Here is a 25,972-nt window from a genome sequence, read left to right on the forward strand (position 1 = left end):
GACTTTGATAGTAGGTGTTACTGATCACTTGTGGGGAATTCTAGGATTTAGGGGTGCCTGTGCTATGGAGGGAAAGGTCCTGGAAGACGAGAGGAGACGCTTATTAGCACATTTTCCCATCTCTTCCTCATTGAACAGCTGCCTATCAAACATGGGCTCATGCAATTACTGCAACAATTTTACTGCAACAGCTGAAAACATCCAACTTTAAAAAAAATATTTTCAACCCCTTTTCAGAGTGTGTGTGTGTGTGTGCGTGTGTACACACACACACACATACATACATACATATATATATATATATAAATATAGGATACATTACTCACCGTAATCGTATTTCTGATGCTTGTATCTGCTTAGATTCACATGTATAGGCCGACATCTAGTGGAAGCTGCAGAGTATTACAGTTCTTTTCGAAACTCGAAAAGGGACGTCGACAGGGCGTGCCAGTAATACTATCCCTAGTGCGACGTCCACTGTACCCATGGGCCTTCACGCGTCGAGGTCCCTCAGATTGATTTGTTCTGACATGAGGTTGCATGAAGTGTAATGCGAGTACAGTTGTATCCAAGCAGAAAGCTCATATAACATCTATGCATCTTCTATCCGGGGAGGAAGGGTGGGCGCATGTGAATCTAAGCAGATACAAGCATCAGACATACGATTACAGTGAGTAATGTATCCCTTCTGAAGCTTGTGGAATCTGCTTAGATCACACGCTATGCAAAGATTAGTGAGCAGTGTTAGGAGAAGGCGGTGGGTCATGAGAAGGAACAGCGGGAAATAGATGTTTTAGAACCGCTTGTCCCACCTGCGTATCTGTCTTGGAATGTGTGTCAATGCAGTGGTGCTGAGTAAAGGTGTGTACTAAGCTCTATGTAGCTGCTTTGCAAATGCTATCTAAAGGGACATTTGTGATAAAGACCAGCGTAGCTCCAGTGGTCCTTGTGGAGTGAGCTTTTGGTGTAAAAGGCAGTGTCTTGTTTGATAATGAAAAGCACAATTGAATACATCTTACTATCTATCTGGAGATGGCATTTTTAGAAATGCGGTCCCCTTCACTGCCTGATGCTATGGAGACAAACAGTTTATCTGTTTTCCTAACCGGTCTGGTCTTGTTTACGTAGTAAAGGACCGCTCTCCTCAGATCCAGTGTGTGGAGTTTTACCTCAGAGCCAGTTGGTCTCTGAAAGGAAGCCAGAAGTTCAATAGATTGGTTCACGTGGAATTTAGAAATTAATTTAAGGGAGAACCTAGGATAAGTACGTAAAACCAATTTATCTTTATGTAAGATAAAGAAAGGGTCCGGTACTGACAATGCTTGCAATTCACTAACTCTCCTTATGGAAGTAATAACCACTAAGAAGGCAGTCTTGTATGTCAGGTGTTTAAAGGTTGACTTATGCATAGCCTCGAATGGGGGCCCCATGAGCTTTGCTAGTACTACATTGAGATCCCATCCTGGTGATGGGTTTGAAATAGGAGAGTGGAGACTCTTAACTCCCTCCATGAATGCCTTAATGACTGGAATTTTCCACCACAAAACCTTGCTCTGAGAGGTGGTATAAGCTGATAAAGCCACCAGGTGGACATTTATAGAGTTGAATACTAACCCTGAGTCTAACAAGTGGAGCATATAGTTGAGAATGTGTGAAGGAGTACATTCTATGGGGTTTATTAGTTTGGACTGGCACCAAATTATGAATCTCCTCCACTTGTCGAAATAACAGTGTCTAGTGTTAGGTTTTCTTGCCTCCTTGAGGATATCCATACACCACTGTGGTAAATTAAGGTCTCCGAACTCTATGACTACAGGAGTCATGCTGCCAAGTTCATCGAGTATGGCACAGGGTGTACTGTTGCTCCCCCGTGTTGAGTTAACAGGTTGGTTAGGTATGGGAGTTTGATGGGATCGCACATCGCCAATTTGCACAGATGTGGATACCATGGCTGTCTCGCCCACATAGGAGCAACTTGGATAAGTGTCATCTGTTTCTCTGTGCATCTTGTTCACTACTGCTCATTAAAGGAGTCGGGGGGCGGGGGGAACGCGTAAGCAAATTTCCCTGACCAGTTCATCCATAGGGCGTTCCCCTTGGAGTCTGGCTGGGGGAACCTGGACGCGAAGTCTGGGCACTGCTTGTTTTCTCCTGTAGTGAACAAGTCTATTGTCGGGTAACCCCCTTTAGGGAAGATGTGGTCTATGACACCGGAGTCTAGTTGCCACTCGTGTTCCTCTGGTAGGGGATCTCTGCTCAGGGAGTCTGCTAGAGTGTTGAGTACCCCTGGAACGTGTTGCAAGGATAGGGATATTGCTCGTCTGAGTGCCCATTTCCATATTTTCTGTGCCTACTGTCCATCAGGATCTGAACCGACTGGTTGGTCAGTTGCACTTCGAAGGCTTGGAGTGCTTTGAGTACTGCTAGTAGTTCCAACAGGTTGATATGGTTCTGTGCAGTGACTTGGGTCCACAGACCATGTGCTGTGTGGTGAAAATAATGAGCCCCCCACCCGGAGAGTGACGCGTCTGTTGTGACAATCGCTTGCACTTCCGGATCGTGGAAGGGTTTTCAACAGATTTTCTCTTGACCACCAGCGTAGGCTCTGTACTAGTGTTGGCGAAACGTCTACTAGATCGTCCCACTGATCACTTGCCTGAGACCATTGTTTGGCCAACCACTCCTGCATTGGTTGCATGCGCATACGTGCGTGTGGGACTAGATATATGCACAACGGCACCATGCCTAGCAGACACATAGCTTTGCGTACGCTCACCTGGCTTAAGCACCACCCACCTTCTTAGCCCTGCCTCTTCCTTCCTGGTTTTATTTATTAGATCAAGGGCGTATCTCGCCCGGGTGTCTGCAGCTAAGGGTAGACGAATAAAAGGGCAATTCCTGTTTGGACCAGGAGGACCCAGGACCCGACCCCCTGCTCAGACAGTGGGTAAGCATGCACCAACATGTGTTATCCCTCTGTCCCCACAGGCCACCCCCACCCCCTCCGATCCCACTGTGATGTTCCCTTGTGCCCCCCTTCTCGCACACAGGTGTTGCCTATTTTGCTTGATTTTTCTACCCTGCTCCCCCTCAATCTCCTCCAGCCGGTTCCATGTAATAATGTCGTCACAAAAATCTCGCCATGCAAAAATATCGCCATGCAAAAATATCGCCGAAAAATTGCCGTTTTTTGTGGCGACATTATTGCATGGAACATGCAGGGGTGGGTTTTTTTTTGCCTCTGTCCCCATATATATGGTCACCCATATAATATCGCTGCGACCTTTTCCCGGCGATATTATTTACAGCGACCATATATATGGGGATAATATTACCTGATACCCTCCAGCCTACTTCTGCAGGGGTCTGTCCTGATACATTCGGGTTTCACCATCAGTCTTGTGGCCAATGCTGGATTTTTTTTTATGGACTTCATTCATTCACGGTGTGTCACCCTTTCTCAACTCTCATGCTGGACTTCCTTTGCATCTTGTACTCATGGTGGCCCTGAATCATGCCATTCCCATCTTCATCTTGTATCCTGGCTTGCAACATTATGTGTTACTACTGACTTCTGCAATTGTATTCGCTCTCCACTCTTGCTTCTCCACTCTTTTTGACTGCTTACTCTCTTGCTCTCACCTCCTTTCGCTTCTCCCTTTTCCTATCTCCTCCCCTTACTTTCTTCTATGCACTTACTCTATCAGAATTGTCCCTGGACCTAATATGATAGCAACCTCGTATGTTCCTACCGCCTCCCATTACTGTCCCCCCCCCCGCCACCCTCCAGCGCTATCTGAAATGTCGTCAGGCCTAGTATGATAGTCGCTTGTTTTGTTCCTCCCCTCCCTTCTGCACCCCTCTACCTCACCTTTTGTTTTCTCCGGCTCTACCAGAAATGTCGTCAGGCCTAATACGGTAGTTGCTGTCTGTTTCCATTTCCTCCCCACTCTCCCCCTCGCTTCTTTATCTATGTCATAGCTCTTGCCCTATCTTAAATGTCGCCAGGCCGAGTACGATAGTTTATTTCACATCCTTACTGTTCATGGCCTGTAACAATGTCATTGTTTTTTCACTTGCTCCCTCCCTTGCCTTGAAGCACTTTGAATCACATTGTGTATAGGTGCTATATAAATAAACTATCATATCATATCAGCCAGTCATCCAGATAGGGGGAACAATGGGATTGCTTCCCTGCGCAAGTGCGCTGCGACCACTGCCAGTACATTTGTGAATACCCTTGGAGCGGATGCTATTCCAAAGGGCAGCATCTTGAATTGGTAGTGCTGGTTTGCTACTTTGAACCGCATGAGTTTTCTCTGCGCTGGGACATTGAAATATGAAAATAGGCATCTTTCATATCCAATGTTGCCTTGTAATCCCCCCGTTTTAGCAGGGGAATTACATCTTGTAGCGTTGTCATGCAGAACTTTTGTGGCTTTACATAAGTGATTGTAGGACGCAAGTATTACTGGGCGCATTGTCAGATCTTTCTTTGGTACAAGGAAGTATGTTGAATAAATACCCTTGTTTACCTTGTTGTATGGCACAATCTCAATGGCGTCCTTGAGGAGTAGCGCGTTGACCTCTCCGATGAAGATGCGCTGTTCTTCCTCTGAATTTTTTTTGTCCTTTGGCGCGGAGGGAGGATTGACGGTGTTCCTATGAGCTCCACGCAACCTACCGCTGTTGATAACATCCACTTGTCAGTTGTTATTCCCTCCCATGAGTGGGTGAAATTTGAAATTCGTCCCCCTACCGGGGAGGAATGGGAGGGGTCCAGTAGTGGGTTGTCATTGTTTAGGAGGTGTTCCTCCACCTCTGGAAGTGGAGGCTCTCCCCCTGCCGCGTCCTCTGCGCTGGCCTATAGGATAGCCCTGGGACGATTGACCCTGGTTGCTGTTCCATGAAGAATTCTGGTTTTGTCCATAGTCTGAGCCTCTTTGGGAGTTTTCTCCACGAAAACGACAAAAATTGTTTCCGCCCCTTTGCCCAGTTTGTTTGTTGGTAAGTTGGCCAAGAGATTTGAGAGTCTCACACTCCTCATTGGCTGACTTCAGAGCATCCTCCACTGCTTTGCCGAATAGCACATTTGGTTCCACTGGCATGTTGAGCAACGTTGCCTATGTCTCCAGTTTAAAACCGGATTGGCGGATTTGCGAAGCCAAGCTTGACGCTTGAGAATGGTTCCTTCTGCTATTATGCGTCCGGCATTATCTGCAGCGTCGAGGTTATTCTTTAACAGACTGCTGGCAGTAGCTTTGCCTTCAGCTTTACTTCTTAGAGGTTCTGGAGCAAAATCACAGAAGGGCCGTAATATTGTCATATTTGTTGCAGTCATAGCTCGCCAATAGTGTGGAATTGTTGGCGATCCTTGCTTGGTACGCTGCCAAGTTGCCACCTTTCTACCCATGGTGTAGAGCTTCTTGCTCTCCTGGTATGGGGGAGCTTCTGAAGAGGCCAGAGGTGTACCCGCCCTCTTCCAGGTAGTTGCGACTACTAATGAATCTGGCTTAAGCTGTCCTCTGATATATAAGGGATCAGATGGTGTTGACCGGAATAGTTTTTCTAAATGTGGATTGACTGCCCTGGTTTGATTGGGCATTTCAAGAGAGGGTTGGACTCCTTTGAACTGACTTTAGGATGGGTATAAACTGGGTGGCCGCTTTTTTATCTCCCAGGATATCCTCTGCAAAATCTTTGTTTTGCTGAGTTTCGTGGGTCTCAATTCCGAAGTGCTCAGTGGCTTTGATTAAGAGATCATTAAAGACTGGCTGAGTATCCACTTGGGAATCAGGTAAGGGGGAGTCTTGTGGAATACGAGAGTCTATAGTGGAAACCTCTGACTCATCGTCATTATTATCATCACCATTATAGTATTCACCCTCCTCCTCCTGATATCCCGTTGTGTCTGCATGCATGTCATAAAGGTCTGCTGTGCGAGACCTTTTAGTTGGAGGTTGGGATGAAGACAGGGGTTGAATAGTGGAAGACCTGGGCTGAAAGCTTGAGGCCTGATCAGTTGGAGGTGTATTTTGAAAACCTTCTAAAGCATTAGGATTTTTTTCAAAGAAATCAGCAAAGAAAGACATTCTAGACATAACTCTATCTATGTCTTCTGATAACCACTTAGCTGAGCTGGGGAAGACCCCATAATAAGGTAAAGTAGGTGTTTGGGTAAGATCTTTATTATGTAGGGCCTCACTTTATGGGCCCTCCCCCTCATCTTGTGGGACATAGTCTTCCTCTTGTGGGGTAGTTACAGTGTCCTCCACCCTCCGAGACCTTTCTTTATGGATCTTGGTCTTCTGGGACTTGTCCTCATGATTTGGGCTCTTAGGAAGATTTTTTGGAATTGGAACCTTTAATAAGGGTTTCTTGGACATGTTTTTGAATCAGGTGAGATAACCCTGAATCTTTAGGCTTCTCTAACGGTTTCGACGAAACATGTCGAGTTTCAGCACTGAGAAGGACCTTCGCCGTGTCAGCCACCGTTCGGCGTTCGGTTGTAGGATATTTGCGGGCGGCGTCTTTTGTCTCATGGGGCCCATTATGAGGTGACTGTGACTTGGGAGTGCCCAGAGGACAGGGAATCCACCGATCTTCCCCATGACGCCAAATCTCTGCTTTTTTTCTAGCGGAGCCGACACATCGCCGCGGGTTGTGTGTTTAATGTGATTGGAAGATGTAGTGCTCTTGCCGCCGGGTGTAGTCCCCACAACAGAGCGCCGGCCTGTCTCGCAGGGTCGGGGGCTAGCACTTGGGAACGTGACTGTTCCCCGTCACCCTCGCCGTCCGAAAAGGCAGCGTTGCTGCAGTCACTGGAGGCTCCCTCCACGTCCATGGAGGCCTCGGCCTGCATAGCGTGATGGGCCCAGCGCTTAGTTCTGCGATCCTTAAGCGTCTTGGGTCGAAAGAGCTTACACGCTCGACAGTGCCCTTCGGTTTAAACACAGGTTACAGACCCTGTGTTTGTCGATCCACGGAAATATATTATTACAATTTGGGCAGAATTTAAAGGGTGTCTTATCCATGTCTGGGGAAGCCAGCCGGGTGATAAGGGGAATGGGAGGAAAAATACATTGTATAATGACCGCACCCCACTCTTGCTACTGTAAGGGCCTAGGCCCGTTGAGCCTTCCAAGGCTGAAAGGGATTTGTCGAAATTTCATTTCGTCCGACGGAGGCTTGTTTTTTTCCTTGATCTTCACTGCGTCGAGAGCACAGTGTTGGGCATAAAAGGACAGAAAGAGAAACTATCTTTTAAACTTTGCAAAAGCAAATGGCGTTAGCCGAAGTTGAACTCCGCTTAATGCGACTGCTCACGATGGCAGAAAAAAACAATCTGAGGGACCTCGACGCATGAGGGACCTCGACGCATGAAGGCCCATGGGTACAGTGGACATCACAATAGGGATAGAATTACTAGCACGCCCTTTCCGAGTTTCAGAAACAACTGTAATACTCTGCAGCTTCCACTAGATGTCGGCCTATGCATAGCATGTGACCTGTGCAGATTCCACAAGCCTCAAAAATTATATATATATATATATATATATATATATATATATATATATATATATATATATATATATATATATATATATATATATAGGATATGAGATACATTACTCACCGTAATCGTATTTCTGATGCTTGTATCTGCTTAGATTCACATGCTGTGCATAGGCCGACATCTAGTGGAAGTTGCAGAGTATTACAGTTTGTTTTTCGAAACTCAAAAATGGCCGTCGACACAGGGCGTGCCAGTAATACTATCCCTAGTGTGACGTCCACTGTACCCATGATCCCTCACGCGTCTAGGACCCTCAGATTGTGTTTTTTCTTTGTGACATGAGGTAGCATGAGGAGTAGCGCGAGTACAGATAATCCAAGCAGATAGATAGAAGATAAGACTACAAGCATCCATGCGCCTTCTCTCAGAGGGGAGGAAGGGTGGGTTGCATGTGAATCTAAGCAGATACAAGCATCAGATATACGATTACGGTGAGTAATGTATCTCTTCTGAGGCTTGTGGAATCTGCTTAGATCACATGCTGTGCATAGATTAGCGAGCAGTGTTAGAATAAGGAGGTGGGATATGAGGAGGCTCATGAGCAAATAAATGTCTTAGAACCGCTTGTCCCACTTGAGAATCTGTCTTGGAATGGGTGTCCATGCAGTAGTGCTGAGTAAAAGTGTGAATAGAGCTCCAAGTAGCTGCTTTGCAAATGGTGTCTAGGGGTACATTTGCAATGAAAGCCAGAGAGGCCCTGATGCCTCTTGTAGAGTGGGCTCTTGGCGTGAAAGGCAGAGTCTTCTCAGAAAGGGAGTAACACAGCTGGATACAGTTAACAATCCACTTAGAGATGGCACCTTTAGAGACGCGATCCCCCTCTCTGCCTGTAGCTACGGAGACAAACAGCTGGTCTGTTCTTGTTTACATAATAGAGGATCGCCCTATGCACATCTATGGTGTGTAGTTTCACCTCAGCCGAGCTTTGTGGGTTTTGGAAGAAAGCCAGAAGCTCGATGGACTGGTTCACGTGGAATTTGGAAATAAACTTAGGTGTGAACCTAGGGTGTGTACGCAAAACCAGTTTATCCTTGTGGACTGTAAAGAAAGGATCCTGCACTGACAGAGCCTGAATTTCAATAACCCTTCTTATGGATGTAATAGCTACTAAGAAGGCGGTCTTATAAGTCAGGTGTTTGAGACTGCTTTTATGCATGGGTTCGAATGGGGGTCCCATGAGTTTAGCTAGCGCCACATTAAGGACCCACCCTGGTGGTGGGTTTGAAATAGGAGGGTGAAGTCTCTTTACCTTCCATGAAGGCTTTAACCACTGGAACTTTCCACCACGACACCTTGTTATGGGAGGTGGTGTATGCTGACAGAGCTGCCAGATGCACCTTCAGTGAGTTAAAAACCAGTCCTGCATCCAGCAGGTGGAGCATGTATGTAACAATAGTTGAAGGAGTGCAATCAACTGGGTTGATTTGTCTAGTCTAGCACCAGATAACAAATCTCTTCCACTTGTCAAAGTAGCAGTGCCTCGTGTTAGGCTTCCTAGATTCTTTTAGGATGTCCATACATCTTTGAGGAAAATTGAGATGTCCAAACTCTATGACCCCAGGAGCCATGCTGCTAGGTTCATTGAGTTGGGTAGAGGATGTACTGTTTGACCTTGATGCTAGGACAGTAGGTTGTACCAGCCCGGGAGTTTGATGGGTTCGCACATCGCTAGTCTGCGTAAGTGTGGGAACCACGGTTGCCTCGCCCACATGGGAGTAACTAGGACGAGCGTCATCGAATCCCTGTTCATCTTGTTCACCACCTTCCTGATGAGAGGAGTTGGTGGAAAAGTGTATGCAAACATTCCTGACAGTTCATCCACAGGGTGTTCCCCTGGGAGCCTGGTTGTGGGAATCTGGACGCGAATCTTGGGCATTGTCTGTTTTCGCTTGTGGCGAATAGGTCTACGGTGGGAAAACCCCACTGAGAGAAGAGATCTTCTACGATTTCTCTGTGTAGACACCATTCGTGCTCCTTTGGTAGGGGATCTCTGCTTAGTGCATCTGCTAGAGAATTGAGATCCCCTGGAACATGTTGCGATGACAGGAAGATGTTCCGTTTGAGTGCCCATATCCAAATTCTCTGGGCAAGTTTGAACAGAGTTGGCGAACGAGTCCCTCCTTGTTTGTTCAGGTAGAACATGGCTGTAGTGCTGTCTGTCCGGATTTGCACTGTCAGATTCAGTAGGTAGGGCTCGAAGGCTTGAAGCGCTTTGAATACTGCCAGAAGCTCTAGCAGATAGATGTGATTCTTGGCTACTGATTGAGACCAGAGACCCTGAGTCGTGTGGTGGAGATGGTGAGCTCCCCACTCTGTTAGGCATGCATCGGTTGTGACTACCGCCTGTATCTCGGGGTCATAAAAGGGTTTCCCGTTGGACAGATTTTCTCTTGTCCACCAGTGAAGGCTTTGTACAAGTGTTGGCGAAACAACCACTAGATCGTCCCACTGACCACTTGCCTGAGACCACTGTTTCGCCAACCATTCTTGCATGGGACGCATGCGCAGGCGCGCGTGGGGGACCAGGTAAATACATGACGCCATCATGCCTAGCAAACGCATTGCTTTGCGTACCCTTATATGGCGACCGGCCGGATATTGAGGAATTTGCAGTAGTGTATTCCGAATTCTTTCCTCTGATGGAAAGGTCAACCCCTCTTGTGTGTCTAGGATAGCTCCTAGGAACTGTTTGGAGGTGCTTGGCGCGAGACTTGACTTTTTCTCGTTTATTGAGGAACCCAATTCGAAGAGGAGGTCGATTTTTCTTTGAATGTTTGTTCTGCAAATCGCTGGGGTTTCCCCCGTGATGAGCCAGTCGTCCAGGTAAGGGTACACTGGGATTGCCTGCCTGCGTAGGTGTGCTGCCGCCTCCGCCAGTACCTTGGTGAATACCCTTGGAGCTGAGGCTATTCCGAAGGGCAGTACCTTGAACTGGTAGTGCCGACTGTCCACCTTGAAGCGCAAGTACTTTCTGTGCGCTGGGAACATGGAAATATGAAAATAGGCATCTTTCATGTCCAATGTTGCCTTGTAGTCCCCTTTTTTAGGATGGGGATTACCTCTTGGAGAGTTGTCATGCGAAACTTTTGGGGCTTGACATATTTGTTTGCAGGCCGTAAGTCTAATACTGGGCGCATTGTTAAATCTTTCTTTGGTACAAGGAAGTAAGTTGAATAAATACCCTTGTTTACCTGGTGTCCCGGGACGAGTTTGATCGCGTCCTTTGCTAGCAGATTGACAATCTCCTCGAGGAGGATTCTTTGGTGGTCCAAAGAATGTGTTCTTTGTCGTGGAGGGTGGTTTCGATGACGCTCTAACAGTTCTATGCAGTATCCCGCGGACACTGTGGACAGCACCCTTCTGTCTGATGTGATCCCTTCCCAAGCTTGGGTGAAGTTGGAAATGCATCCTCCTACTGGGGATACGTGAGAAGGGACCCTGAGCGGAGCGTCACTGTTTTGGTGGAGGCGTGCCGACGCCTCTACTGGGGCTGCCTCTACCTTTACCCCGTCCTCTCTTATTCCCCCTGCTATAACCTTGGGGAGACTATTGGTTATTGTTCCACTGCGTACCCTGGCCCTAGGAATAGTTTGACCCTCTTTGGGAAATTTGTCCGCGTGTGCGGCGAAAATTGCCATTACCCCTTTGATTTGGGGGTTTGGTGGTTAGTTGACCTAGGGACTTGAGTGTTTCATACTTGTCCTTGGCATTTTTCAGCGCGTCCTCGACCGCCTTACCGAACAATAGATCTGGCTCCACCGGTTTGTCTAACAATGATGCTTGGGTTTCGGCTTTGAATCCAGACTGCCGTAACCAAGCATGTCTCTTGATAACAGTACCCTCTGCTATCAATCTACCAGCATTATCGGCGGCATCAAAGGTTGCCTTTAAAATGCAACCAGATACGGCTCTTCCTTTCCCTGAGACTCGTGTCAGTTGGCTCTTTAGGGGTTCTGGGGCGGAATCTATGAGTGCCACGACTTCCTCCCATTGGTGGCAGTTATAACTCACCAGCAGGGTGGTGGTGTAACGCTCACCTGACTCCCACGGAGGCGCTGGCCTGGTTCGTGCTGCTGTGACCTCTTCTAAGGTGATGCGCAGGTTCGGAAGACGGACTGGACCGGGCCCCCAAATCTGGCTTGTCTGGCTCACAGAAGTATCCTTCTGTAGGCGAAAATAGGGGATTAACTGTCTGCGGGGTAATGCAATCAGCCTCCCACTTTCCCCTCTCACCCTCCTCGCAACCCTTCTGTGATTCCTCGTAGCGTCTCACCTTAGGGTCTGGAAGGACGAGCTCTCCATCCTGCTTCTGATGCAGGGGCGCGTTGGTATCCAGTTACTTCACTGGATTTTCGGATTGGTGAGAACCAAACTTGCTTGGCTTCCAGGTAAGTTTTTTGATAAGAGGTTCCCCTTGTGTCCATGCATTAATGTACTAATGCTAGTGTCTTTTTCCCCATAGGGGCCGGAGTACGAATGCCGGGGAACAGGCACCGACCCGAGATGAGAGGTGAAATCCTTGTAGAAATCAGGTAAGTCTTTAATGAGCGTTTTTTGGTAATGTCTTTTCATTCGCTCATTAACGCTGATGTCTCTTTTTCCCCTTAGGGGCCGGGGTCCGGAAATGCCAGGATACGGCGCGGACCCGAAATGAAGAGGGAATGAATCAATAGGTAAGTCTTAACATGGAGATTTAGCTTTCCTTATTCCCTTCTCTCTCTCACCTTTTGTTCTGGTCTTTTTCTCCCTAGGCGCTGGGGCGTGACTGCAAATCCGGATGATCGCTGCTGAACATGGAGGCACCCTGTAAAGGTGAGTGGAATGCGGCGCTGCAGCGATCGACGCGATGAGCTTTTAAATAAAGTCTTCCTTTTCAGGATTGTCGGCGAGATGTCTCCGGGATGCGGATTTAGCAGGTAAGGACTTTTCCTTCTTCTGTTCTCTTCTTCTCTTTCTTTGCAGGTGATCCAGGATGCTGGCAGGCGTGGCAGAAGTCAGGATGCAGGAGCAGACACAGTGAGCGTCCAGCTGCTAGATGCACAACAACGCGAAGCACGTGTGGCTGTTCGGGTGGGGTTTAAATAGCCTTGGAAGAAGTTCCAGGTATGTATCCTTCCTCCAATCAGGTATGTATCCTTCCCCGACCACGCCCGGATGGTAAATTAGTCCCACAGGTAAAGTAGTTCCTTTCAGGCCTCAAGGAGGCCGGGATCCTGCAGCATGGTCTGCATCAGGTAAGTGCACCCAAGCACTTCCATAATGAGCCAGGCGCCTATGGCGCCAGGACACTGTCCAAAGGGCCCCTATATGGGGTTGTTGGGTCCTTCCTTGGGGACTGGATGTCCGCTTTCGGGGACGCAGGGCTTGAACCGGCTCCCCGGGAGCGGGCATCATGACAGGTGGAGTTGGCGATTCTTGCTTGGTAGGCGGAAGTGGAGGCAACCTTTCTGCCGAACCCAAACATTTTCTTGCTCTCCTTGTCGGGAGGAGCTTCTGATGATGACAAGGGTGTTCCTGCCCTCTTGCGGGTGTTTGTAACGACTAGGGAGTCCGGTTTCAGATGCCCTCCTATATAGAGTGGGTCTGATTGGGCTGCCCTGAACAGCTTCTCAATCCTGGGGTTGACTGCCCTGGTGAGGTTGGGGTTTACCAGTGATGGGTCTATTCTTCTTTGGATCGACCTAATGATAGGGATGGCCTGCGCAACAGGTCTCCTTTCTTCCACCAATTCTTTGGCAAAATCTCTTTCCTCTTGAGCACCCTGGGTGTCAATGTGGAAGTGGTTTGCTGCTCGACATAGGACTTCATTTAGGAGGGGCTGGTTGTCGACAGGGGAGTCGGTAACCGGTGGTTCTTTATCTACTGGGGAATCTACCCTGTATATTTCTGGGTCGTCCTCTTCCTCCTCTTGTTCCTCATCGTCCCCATAGTAGCCTGTCCCAGTCTGTTCTTCCAACATGCCCAAATCTGTATCCTCACAAAGGGAAGGATCTTCTTGTTCTTGAGAATAAGGGTGAATGTGGAAGGGATCTGAAGACCCTGTTGTTTCGAACCAGGACTTTTTACTTGGGGGGATTGGATCTTTGGAACCTGAGTGTGCTGACCCGTCCGGGGTTATAAGTGAGAAAATGTTCAGGATTTTTGGCATAGAAATCTGCCAATGATGACATTCTTGACATAACTCTATCTATGTCCTCACTAGACCACTCTCTTGAACTGGGAATGACTCTGCCTGGGGGGAGTTTCCCTGTCTCATCTATAATAGAGGTAGGTGTGAGACCTGTCTGTCTGTTTGAGTGGAGTGGAATGTTTCTGCGGTGTGGAAGTAGGCCGAGACTGCTTCCTCTGTTGTTTTCCCCCCTCCCTGTGGCTGGAAGAGTGTTTACCCTGCTTCTTTGGGCCTTCAGAGCTTTTCGACGCCTGGCGTCGAGCTTCGGTAGTGGTGGTACTATCCTTCGACCGTGTAGGTTGGGATTCGGGAATAGGCGTTACTTGGGCTCCTGACACCGACTCCTGGAGTGCGGTCTGGGGATAGAGGTTGGTTTCGTCTTCCGACGATCGAACCTCAGTTACCTTGGGGAGCGAGGCACTCTTGCAAAGTGGATGATTGCCTGGCAATCTAGATCGCGAACGCCCAGAGGACGCCGATTCGGACCGTTCCCTATGTGCCTCTTTCCGAGAGCTCGACGTGCACGTCGAGTCTCGGTGAGACTTCGTGTGTTTGGAAGTGCTATGGGTTGCGCATACGTCGCCGGGGGTCTTCCCCATAGCCGCCCTGCCGGAAGACCTTCCGAGGTCGGGGACCTGTGCCTGGCTGTCTTTCAACGCTGTGTTGCCCTCGCCGTCTGTAAGTACAGCGTCGCTGCTGTCGCTGAAGGCACCCTCCGCGGCCATGGCCTCTTGACGCCTGGAGTGGTGGGCCCAACGCTTGGTGGAACGGTCTTTTAGTTTTTTAGGTTTGAACCTACTACGCTGTCAGGATTCCATGGTACATTTCTAGAGTTTCTAAGGTTCACAACGTTAAAAGACATACAGTTAGAATTCCCAGGTAATTTCATAGATTTCTTTTACTCACACAGTTAATTAAGAAATCATCATTTAGCACAAAAAAACTTTTGGATGTAGTTTTCATTGGAAGTGTGATGTTTGGGTTATGTTTGGATTAGAAACTGAACGTGTAAATATTCCTTAATGTTAAATTCAGAAATCACTTTCTTCCCCAAAGCAAGATGGAGAGTCTTTTCTGCAGCAATGATCGGTGTAAATAGTTTATGAGGTCATTTGGAATGTTGCTCAGAGTTCTAAACTGCCTTTCATTTTAGTAGCCTTAGTGGCAGGTTGCAGTTTCCTTAGCTCCAGTGATTTATTTTAAAGTGTACTTAATTCTTAGTAATCCTTTAAGAAGATTTTAGAATTTCCATTACATTTGATTCGAAGTTGAATCGAAGCAAATCCTAGAAGCTGTGAAGATTTGTACAGATAAAGCAAGCTAAGTTTATTTTATCTCCAAAGTCTATCATCAAGGATTTTCAATTCAAATTTAACTTTAGGAAAGAAAAAGACTGAGTGAAATCTAATGTTAACCTATATTTATTTTTGATTGAAGAAGTAGTTCTGAGTTAATTTTTGAATTTCCATTGTTGCACATAATTTTTGAATCAGTGTTTATTTTTTGTGCGTGTAATAATTACTAACAAGGCGCACGTAATCTATTGAGACTCGCGTGTTAGTTTCTAATTTAATATATGCTCGCTAGCAGTTTCAAGCGCGAGCGTTTTTTGTTTTCAGTACTTCGCATTGCGCGTTTAAGAAGTTAGAAGAAGGAACCCTACGAACGTTGTACGTGTGTGCATGCGTCGTGACGTTTTTCCAGGAAGCGATCGTATTCGCAGGACAATAGCATTACATATGTGAAGCGTTGTGACGTTGCTTCAAGAAGCGATCGTTTCTTCAGGACTATTGTGTAAGTGAAGCGTCAATAAATACTAGGATTAGTATTTATTTAGAAGTTTATTTTTAAGTAAAATATTCTTTTTGTAAATAAAGGTTGAATTCACATAAGTCAGCTAAATACTAAACCAAGACATTTCCTAAAGAGAATATTCCACAGTAAAAGAAGACCGAGACATTATTTACAGAATTCAATTCTTCAACTACAAACTGAATAAGCCTATCGGCACCAGAGCATAGGCTACAGGTACTACAAGGAGAGTGGTAGAATTATAGTAATATCAGCTAGAGAGGATTGATTATTGATATATACATATATATATTTGTTTCTTAGATTTCACAGATACTGAGGCCTGCGGCGTTTATCCAGCTCCAGAGAACTCCAGTGCCAGCCAGTGAAGATCTGTCTTTTGTTGTTTTCTCCTCCATTCCCCTTGGGTTTGCCAGCTAGGTAGTTATCTGTTGAAAGACTGTTTGGCAGGCAGACTTGGGGGGTCTGGTGGGCCAGCATCACTACTGCAGGAAGATTCAAGACTGGACCTGACAGAATGAAAGGCCCACGTATTTAAATCCTGCCTGAGTGATGATGGACCCAGAGTCAGAGTTTAGTTTGGGAGCATTAGGAAAAATGTTAATGGAAATAAAAGAAGAATTAAGGTTAGCTAAAAGTGAGACCTTAACTTTGGGAGTTAAAATGGAGGAATTAAGTAGTTTTGTACATAGATCAGAAACACCAGGTACATCCAAGAACGGTAAGGTTTATGATCAAGAACCTCCAGTCTTATATCCAGAGTTGGGTGAAAATAGGCGGCACACAGTCGGGTAAGAAGAGAGAGAGAGAAAGAATGTATATTCAACCCCAGGAATATCTTTGGTTTGAACTCCTTTAGCACCCCCCGAAAGATTTGGTGGAGATAATAGGAAGTTTAAAACTTTTCTTATGCAATGAGAGTTACATTTTTTGTGTAGACCAGAAGCCTTTTCTACAGAAACAGCTAAAGTGGCATTTTTAATTTCTTATTTAACTGGGGAGGCGTCCGCTTGGTCAGTACCTTTAGTTGAAAGAGGTGCAAGAGAACTTGGAGACTGGAGAATGTTTAAAGATGAATTCAGTAAGATGTTTGATAGAAGAACTTCATCTATTTGTGTTGATAGTGAGTTACTGGAGTTGCGGCAGGGAAACAGATTTGGTGTCTTATATAACCCAATTTAGATCACTTGTGCAAGAGTGTGAGTGGCCTGAAGAGAAGAGAGCTTCCATTTTTTATAGAGGATTACGGGAGGAATTAAAAGATGCCTTGGCCACAATAGTGGAGAGACCTAAGGTTTGTGAAGATTTAATTTCTTTAGTGATACCACTAGACTCAAGGTTGTTGGAAAGACGGTCAGAAAAAAGGAGATATTTTTCTGAGGGTAGAGTTTGGAGTAGAAATGAGTGACCCAAGATAAAACAGTTGTCTGGGAAAGAAAATAGAGGACAGGTTATGGAAAGTCAAATCAGAGGTCCTTTAACTAAAGAAGAGAAGGAGAGAAGGCGTAGAGAAAAACTATGCTTGTATGGGGATGGAACACATTTTGTAGGAAAATGTCCACGTGCTCCTAAAAAATGTCCTTCTATTCCTGGAAAAGGACAAGTTGTGGCAAATACCATCCAGACGGCAGTACCACATATCACTCTTAATGTATCCTTATTTTGGGAAGGTAAACTAAGATGTGGTGGTCCGTGTGTGATTGATTGTGGAGCCACCGGAAATTTCATGGATTTGGCTTTAGCAGATAGATTGGGAGTGCCTGTTGTTTCTAAAGGAGTTCCTGAACAAGAGAGGGCGGTGGATGGCACTCAATTGACATCTGGTTTGATTACACTAATGACAGGTATTATCAGAATGAAAATTGGTGAGAAACATGATGAAGACATTGTATTTGAATTAATTGATGCACCGCAATTACAAATAATATTAGGAATGCCCTGGCTAACATTACACAATCCCGTTATAGATTGGGGTAGAAGAACAGTTGAATTAAAGTCAGAATTTTGTAGAGAACAATGTTTGACATTTCAGGATAAGATTCCTGAGGAAATATCTGAGATTCAAGGAGTTTGTTTAGCTGCGGGTGTAATTAAAGAGCACTTGATAGGAGCTGCGTCGGGAATTCTACCAGATTGTTATCAGGAATTCAAGGATGTGTTTGATGAACAAGTAGCTAGTGAGCTACCTCCACATCGTTCATTTGACTGTAAAATTGATTTAGAAGATGGAGCACCAATTCCTTGTGGACGTGTTTATGCATTGACTGAAAAAGAAAATGAGTATTTGAGAGAGTATCTGGATGAGAATTTAGCCAAGGGATTTATTAGACATTCACAGTCTCCCGCTGCTTCACCATTATTTTCTGTTCCCAAAAAAGATAAAACCTTGAGAACATGCATTGATTATAGGGCTTTAAATAAGATCACTGTAAAAAATAGATATCCCTTACCATTGATCTCAGTGATGCTGGATAGAATTCAGGGAGCAACAGTTTTTACTAAATTGGATCTCAGAGGGGCATATCATTTAGTAAGAATAAGATAAGGGGACGAATGGAAAACAGCATTTAGAACCCGTTATGGCTTATTCGAGTATCAAGTCATGCCATTTGGTCTCTGTAACGCTCCTGCTGCATTTCAATTTTTTATCAATCAAGTTCTTCGAGAATTTTTAGATGTGTTTGTTGTGGTATACTTAGATGATATACTGATATTTTCCAAAGAATTGAATGAACACAAGGAACACGTTAGTAAAGTGCTAATTAAGCTAAGAGAAAATCGATTGTTTGCAAAACTAGAAAAAAGCCAGTTTCACATAGAGAGTGGAATTTTTAGGATTTTTTTATCTCCTGACGGATTGGAAATGGATTCTGCTAAAGTAAAAGCAGTTAGAGATTGGCTTCAGCCTAATACAGTGAAGGACTTACAAAGTTTTATCGGATTTGCGAATTTTTATCATAGATTCATACAAGATTTTTCACAAATTATTTACCCTATGACTAAATTGTTAAAAAAAAGGAGTAAAATTTGAATGGAATAAAGAAGCTGAGGAGGCGTTTCAATTTGTAAAAGATAAGTTTGTGACTGGACCCATCCTATTACATCCAGATGTTGAGCAACCATTTTTTCTGGAAGCAGATGCCTCAGATTGAGCAATGGGGGCTGTCACGTCATCGAGTTACTGGACAACTTCATCCCGTAGCGTTTTTTTCCAAAAGTTTTTCTTCTGGTGAAAGAAATTATACAATTTCTGATCGAGAATTGCTGGCAACCAAAGCTGCATTTATGGAGTGGAGACACTATCTTTTGGGTGCCAGGCATCTAGTTACTGTACTGACGGATCACAGGAATCTAACCTTTCTTCGTTCTGCGAGAACGCTAACTCCAAGACAATTACGTTGGTCATTGTTTTTTGCTGAATATGATTTTGTCATTTTATTTAAACCCGGACGTCAAAATGGGAAGGCAGATGCTTTGTCTCGATGTATTCCAGGTAGTGAAAAGAATGATCCTTGTGCACCAACGTCTTTGCTTTCTGAGAAAAATGTTGTCATTGCAGGAACTGAGAAGATTCAGGATTTTCGCGAGTCAATTTCATTGTCATGGACGGAAGAAGAGTTGTTGAAATGGGTGTCAGAAGATTCTGAACGTCAAATTAAAGAAGGTCTACCTTTTGTAGGGACAAGGTTATATTTACCATCTGAAGATTTGAGGATAAAAGCTTTGAAAGATTGTCATGATTCACCTTTGGCTGGGCATCCTGGCATCAAGAAAACATTTGATTTACTGCAAAGAGAATTTTGGTGGGAAAGAATGCGTGAAGATTCTGAGGAGTATGTAAGAACATGTGAAGTTTGTATTCGTTCCAAGTCTGATCATCAAAAGGCAGCAGGGTTGTTGGTTCCACTTCCAATTCCACCTCGCCCTTGGCACACAGTGTCTATGGACTATATTGTGGATTTACCACCTGATAAGGGTTGTACAACTATTCTTGTGGTTGTAGATGTTTTTTCTAAAGCAGCACATTTTATTCCCATCAAAGGAGCGGCTACAGCAACTTCATTGGCTCAAGCATTTTTGCAAAATATTGTCAAATTACATGGGTTGCCGAGTCAAGTAATTTCAGATCGGGGTTCCCAATTTGTCTCAAAATTTTGGCGGGCATTTTGCAAAGAATTGAAGATTGAGATTAATCTAACAACAAGCTATCATCCCGAGGGTAATGGCCAGACGGAGAGGGTTAATCAAGAATTAGAGAAATACATTAGATGTTATCTAGGTTCTGGTCAAGGGTGGTTGGAATTACTTTGGTTGGCAGAGTTTTGCTATAATAATTCTACAAAAGAATCAACTTCAATGTCTCCATTTTTTCTCAATCAAGGGTTTAATCCACATTTTTTAAGAGGTGTGGTTTTGGATGAAGTAGAAGTACCTGATGTTGAGGCTAGATTAGAGTCTTTGGGACACAATTTAAAATGTGCAGTTCAGTCCTTAGAAAAAAGTAAGTTGATTTACAAAAAGTGTGCTGACAGGAAACGTCGGAAGGGACCAGAGTATGAGGTGGGAGATCGGGTATGGTTATCCACAAAAAAATTGTCATTAAAAGGGAGGAATACATTTAGTCCATGTTATATTGGACCTTTTGAAGTGGAACATGTTTATTCTCCAGTTTCAGTTAAATTAAAATTACCGTCAGGGCTAAAAATACATCCAACATTTCATGTAAATTTGTTAAAGTTATGTAGAAATGACACAATAATTAGTGATTCTCCTGGTCCTGTGTTTTCTGAAGATGAAAATGAATATGAAGTTCAGGCTATATTAGATTCTAGAATAGTGCAGGGTCAACTTCAATATTTAGTGGATTGGAAGGGTTATGGACCAGAGGAAAGATCATGGGAAAAGGTAGCGAATGTACATGCTCCTAGGTTGATTAGAAGATTTCATCGTTAGCACCATGAAAAGGTTGGCCCTGGGACAGGGCATTACGGAGGGGGTACTGTCAGGATTCCCTGGTACATTTCTAGAGTTTCTAAGGTTCACAACCTTAAAAGACATACAGTTAGAATTCCCAGGTAAATTCATAGATTTCTTTTACTCACACAGTTAATTAAGAAATCATCATTTAGCACAAAAATCCTTTTGGATGTAGTTTTCATTGGAAGTGTGATGTTTGGGTTATGTTTGGATTAGAAACTGAACGTGTAAATATTCTTTAATGTTAAATTCAGAAATCACTTTCTTCCCCAAAGCAAGATGGAGAGTCTTTTCTGCAGCAATGATTGGTGTAAATAGTTTGAGGTCATTTGGAATGTTGCTCAGAGTTCTAAACTGCCTTTCATTTTAGTAGCCTTAGTGGCAGGTTGCAGTTTCCTTAGCTCCAGTGATTTATTTTAAAGTGTACTTAATTCTTAGTAATCCTTTAAGAAGATTTTAGAATTTCCATTACATTTGATTCGAAGTTGAATTGAAGCAAATCCTAAAAGCTGTGAAGATTTGTACAGATGAAGCAAGCTAAGTTTATTTTATCTTCAAAGTCTATCGTCAAGGATTTTCAATTCAAATTTAACGTTAGGAAAGAAAAAGACTGAGTGAAATCTAATGTTAACCTATATTTATTTTTGATTGAAGAAGTAGTGCGGAGTTAATTTTTGAATTTCCATTGTTGCACATAATTTCTGAATCGGAGTTTATTTTTTGCGCGTGTAATAATTACTAACAAGGCGCGCGTAATCTATTGAGACTCACGTGTTAGTTTCTAATTTAATATACGCTCGCTAGCAGTTTCAAGCGCGAGCGTTTATTTTTTTTTTCAGTACTTCGCATTGCGCGTCTAAGAAGTTAGAAGAAGGAACCCTACAAACATCATACGCGTGTGCATGCGTCGTGACGTTTTTCCAGGAAGCGATCGTATTCGCAGGACAATAGCTTTGCGTACGTGAAGCATTGTGACGTTGCTTCAAGAAGCAATCGTTTCTTCAGGACTATTGTGTAAGTGAAGCGTCATGACGTCTGAATCCTTTCGGGAAGCAAACGGTTAGTGGAACTTGTATCATCTGAATAGATCTTTTTGGAGTCAACATATTTTGGCATTGGATGATTATTTCGAGTTGTGCAAACTCGATTTTTACAACAAACTTCTTTCAGAATAAATAAATACTAGGATTAGTATTTATTTAGAAGTTTATTTTTAAGTAAAATATTCTTTCGTGTAAATAAAGGTTGAATTCACATAAGTCAGCTAAATACTAAACCAAGACATTTCCTAAAGAAAATATTCCACAGTAAAAGAAGACAGAGACATTATTTACAGAATTCAATTCTTCAACTACAAACTGAATAAGCCTATCGGCACCAGAGCATAGGCTACAGGTACTACAAGGAGAGTGGTAGAATTATAGTAATATCAGCTAGAGAGGATTGATTATTAATATATACATATATATATTTGTTTCTTAGATTTCACAGACACTGAGGCCTGAGGCATTTATCCAGCTCCAGAGAACTCCAGTGCCAGCCAGTGAAGATCTGTCTTTTGGTGTTTTCTCCTCCATTCCCCTTTCCCCTTGGGTTTGCCAGCTAGGTAGTTATCTGTTGAAAGACTGTTTGGCAGGCAGACTTGGGGGGGTCTGGTGGGCCAGCATCACTCCTGCAGGAAGATTCAAGACTGGACCTGACATACACGCTCTGCAATTTGCCTCGGGTTGATCCCTTGGCAAGCAGAGATTGCACGTGGCGTGTCTGTCAACCCAAGGATACTTGCGGTTGCACTTTGGGCAATATTGGAAAGGGTACCCTCCATACGCACCTTGAGGCAGCGAGCTGGTAAGTGTAGGAATATATATAAGAATGTATATAAGAGTGTAGAGTATGTCCACCCTCCACTCTCCCTACTTGTAGGGCCAAGGCCAGAGGCCTTCCGAGGCCCGGGCCGAGGCCAGAGGCCTTCCTAGGCCCACTCTGTCGTGAAGCTCTCAACGGTCGCTTTCTTCTCCGGTTCGGCATCGAGTGTCGAATTCCGGTGACTCGACGTTAGGGTGAAGAAAAAGGGGAAATATAACAATATTTTTCAAAGTATGGCTAATGCCAGGGAACTCTGCTGAATGCTTCCGACCAGTATGGCGGAAAAAAACAATCTGAGGGTCCTAGACGTGTGAGGGATCATGGGTACAGTGGATGTCACACTAGGGATAGTATTACTGGCACGCCCTGTGTCGACGCCCATTTTGGAGTTTCGAAAAACAAACTGTAATACTTCCACTAGATGTCGGCCTATGCACAGCATGTGATCTAAGCAGATTCCACAAGCCTCAGAAATATACATTATATATATATATATATATATACATATATATATATATATATATAGATAGATAGGATTGGTACAGTAAATTATTGTGTAAGGGAGGCTGGGGTGCGGGGGGGCGGTCTCCCCTCGTATATATAGGCAGTGAAAAGGGGGTTGAATGGAAAAGAATGCACCCAATTTAAAAAAAAAGATCCTCAAACATTGAAGAACCTGAACATTGGAATGCTGAGTAACCTGCACAATTTCTGTTGTTAAAAATGAAAAACCCTTGAATTCTTTTGGAGACTCTGCAAATACTTACGGCCATCTGTGTGACAACATACATTCAAAAATCAAAATGTAATGCATTCCAATTACTCCACAATCAGTCGTACATGCAAAAAAGAAAAAAGACAAGAAAACATGAGCTGCAGGGGCAGATGTGTGCAACTACAAATATGAAGTCTACTGGTCGCTCCTCTATTACGGGAAAACCTTAACGTCAAATCTGGGTTTCCTGCCTCCTCGTGCTACTAGCAGGGCTTCTACATTGCATGCATTCGGGTACAAGTTCCAAAGCACATCAACAATAAATACGAAAGGCATGAGAGAAACCAGAGAGAAAGAAAAACTCATCTAACATTAGATACACATTACTAGAAAAATAATTTCACATTTTGTTCAAATGTTGTTACCCAGTTTTGCAGTCAAGGTACAATTCACTGCCCAAAAGGTGAAGCTCAATGTAGAGGATAACAAGCCAAGACTGAGTGCCAAATTGTGCAAAAGCCTTTCCCTTGAAGCAGCTCAACTTTAAAATATACAGCATCTGCCTCAAAAGGATAGCACTAAATCTCAAAAAAGTAAAACAAAGAGATGTGTTCCATCTGATTTGCTCTCTTTTGTTGTAGATTAATGTGAACGCTTAAACTGGAAAGGGGACACATTTCAAAGTGCTCCATACCATCAAGGAGTTGACTTGCCAGAATAACACCTAGCAAACCTACATGGGTAAGAAGACAAGAGTGGAAAATATGGTTGAACAAGGGAAACATAGTGCACACCTGTGTGTGTCTGTCCTCTTGCCAGGTGACTGCCTCCATGGTTCAGGTGTGGACCAGCGTTTAGTTGCAGAGAAGAGCTTTCGGAGAAAGTAACCTTCTGGTTGCAGAGCTTCTCAGCTATTGGATGCAGCAAAGAGAAAGAAAGACAAGCAGGAATTGTGTCAGAGGAAATGTACAAATCTTTCATACTACCCACAAATCCCAACACGCGGGGAAGACAGCCACTGCTAGCAGAGTTCCCAAGATGTTCATACCTGCCTGTTTAGCTATTCTCTCACGCTCTTCACGCGGCAGGCTGTGCTCCGGCTTGAACCCGCAGCCCTCTCCAGTCAGCTCCAGACAGGCTTGGTCAAACTGCTTCTTATGGTGCGGGCGGACAAACTGATAGAATTCTTTCATTAAAAAAATAAACGTTTGTACATGTGAAAATTGGGTTCCTATAGGAAAAAGATCCTGCCATCCCCACCAAGCACAAAAGTTATACATAACAAAACTCTGAACACTGTCATCAAATAGACCAATAACACTGTGAGAAGAGCATGCACCAATCCAGTGGTGAACATGCCTATTCGCTAATCGAGTTTGATAGGCCAAGGACTCTCAAAGACAGGCACAGGGCTAACAGAGTCAGGATTCAAGATCCTGAAGAAGATAAACCACACAGTTGCCATCCCCTGAAATGATCAATACAGTCCATAAAGACAACAACTGTGCCTATGACAACAGATTAGGCTTAAATTCCCAGAACCTCAGAGAAGGAAAATATGGCACAATCATACAATAATACCAAATATCACTAGCACCCATGGGTGGAATATGGCTGGCAAATATTGTTTTGCCGGAGCTCTGTTCCATGTAGGCCCAGGTCAAAATCCATCAAGTTGATGAAGTAGTATGCCCATGGCTGCAATTCATCCTTATATCCTGTGCATGGTTTAAACACACGACCCGGGAGATTCTGAGCTACTTTTCAGTCATTTTACTATTAGAGCATGCATTGAAAACGATGGAATGAGCACCACACCCAGTTTGCAATACATGCTCAGGCAGATTGCACAACAGAATTACTATCCCAGGCATATCTTTAAAATCAGTAGTCATTCTTATATTCCCCTAAATGCACTTTGATTATATGCAAAGCAGTGAGCATTCGACATTCAGGGCATCCTACATTATCCTACACCTAACTCTGCCCCCCTTGCGCTGCTCACATCACTTTGGCAATACCCCCTACCCACAAAGGTGTGCGGGGAAGGGGGCAGAGGGTTGGTCCGTACCCACACCAAATTGTCTCAATTTCGCACACTGCTAGCACCAATCAACAGGAGACAGACAAGAACAGGGGTGGGAGGATCTACACACAGTAACAGCAATTCCCCAACTCTCCTAGGAGAAGGCAGTCTTACATTTAAATAATTTCAAGGGACAAGAGTGAAGTGGCTCAAAAAGGAACACATCAGAAAATATATTGCCAAGTCTAAATTCAGTGGACTTGGAAAAGGTTTAGGGGCAAAACTATGAATCGCTCTAAGAACCTAACAAAGGTGTCCTTTGTCTGGCGAATAAAAGTTAAAAGGGAAAATAAAAACATCTCTCCAACTGGTACCATGGCTGCTATTTCTGTATTTTTGAAAATAGATACAAGACAAAACAAAATTCACAAATCAACCACTTGGATCATATACATCCTAGACTCCAGTCACTACAAGGCTGTAAGGTAAGAATTGGTGCAGTTCAACTGGTGTGGGACTACACAAGACTTATCTCTTGAAAGTAGGTAACCCACCTTTTAATATAGGCCTGCACTACAAAGGTTGGTAGTGTGACTGCGCAGCCAGGCTTATTCTAAGAGGGGTAATGTGAGCTGCAGAGCTGTACAATGAAATCGGTAAACACAAGTATCCAAGTAAACACGTACACACTGTTAAATTCTGACCTGGTGGGAAGAGGTTCAGAAGGCCAGCCTAGTTTCTTGGAACAGGGTAACCTTCTGGACAAGCCAGACGAATCGATGTAGCATTAGCAGTGGTCAAGAATAGGTTTCAGGATGGGTGAGGGTGATC

General features: G+C 44.4%; 1 protein-coding gene across 7 annotated transcripts in view; it reads right to left on the reverse strand.

Moving 5' to 3' along the window:
• The window catches only part of RTEL1 (regulator of telomere elongation helicase 1), a 1,752,068-nt gene that overhangs the window by 259,964 nt on the left and 1,466,132 nt on the right, over window positions 1-25,972 (reverse strand). For all 7 annotated transcript variants that reach the window (XM_069650890.1, XM_069650893.1, XM_069650896.1 and 4 more), the window contains 2 exons: window positions 24,164-24,301; window positions 23,910-24,026 (listed from right to left, as the gene is read on the reverse strand). In XM_069650890.1, the coding sequence (XP_069506991.1) occupies window positions 23,910-24,026; window positions 24,164-24,301 (255 nt within the window). The remainder of the gene's footprint in view (window positions 1-23,909; window positions 24,027-24,163; window positions 24,302-25,972) is intronic.

This window comes from Ambystoma mexicanum, chromosome 3p, assembly GCF_040938575.1.
Source record: "Ambystoma mexicanum isolate Mex_15411 chromosome 3p, UKY_AmexF1_1, whole genome shotgun sequence".
Taxonomy (NCBI): domain Eukaryota; kingdom Metazoa; phylum Chordata; class Amphibia; order Caudata; family Ambystomatidae; genus Ambystoma; species Ambystoma mexicanum.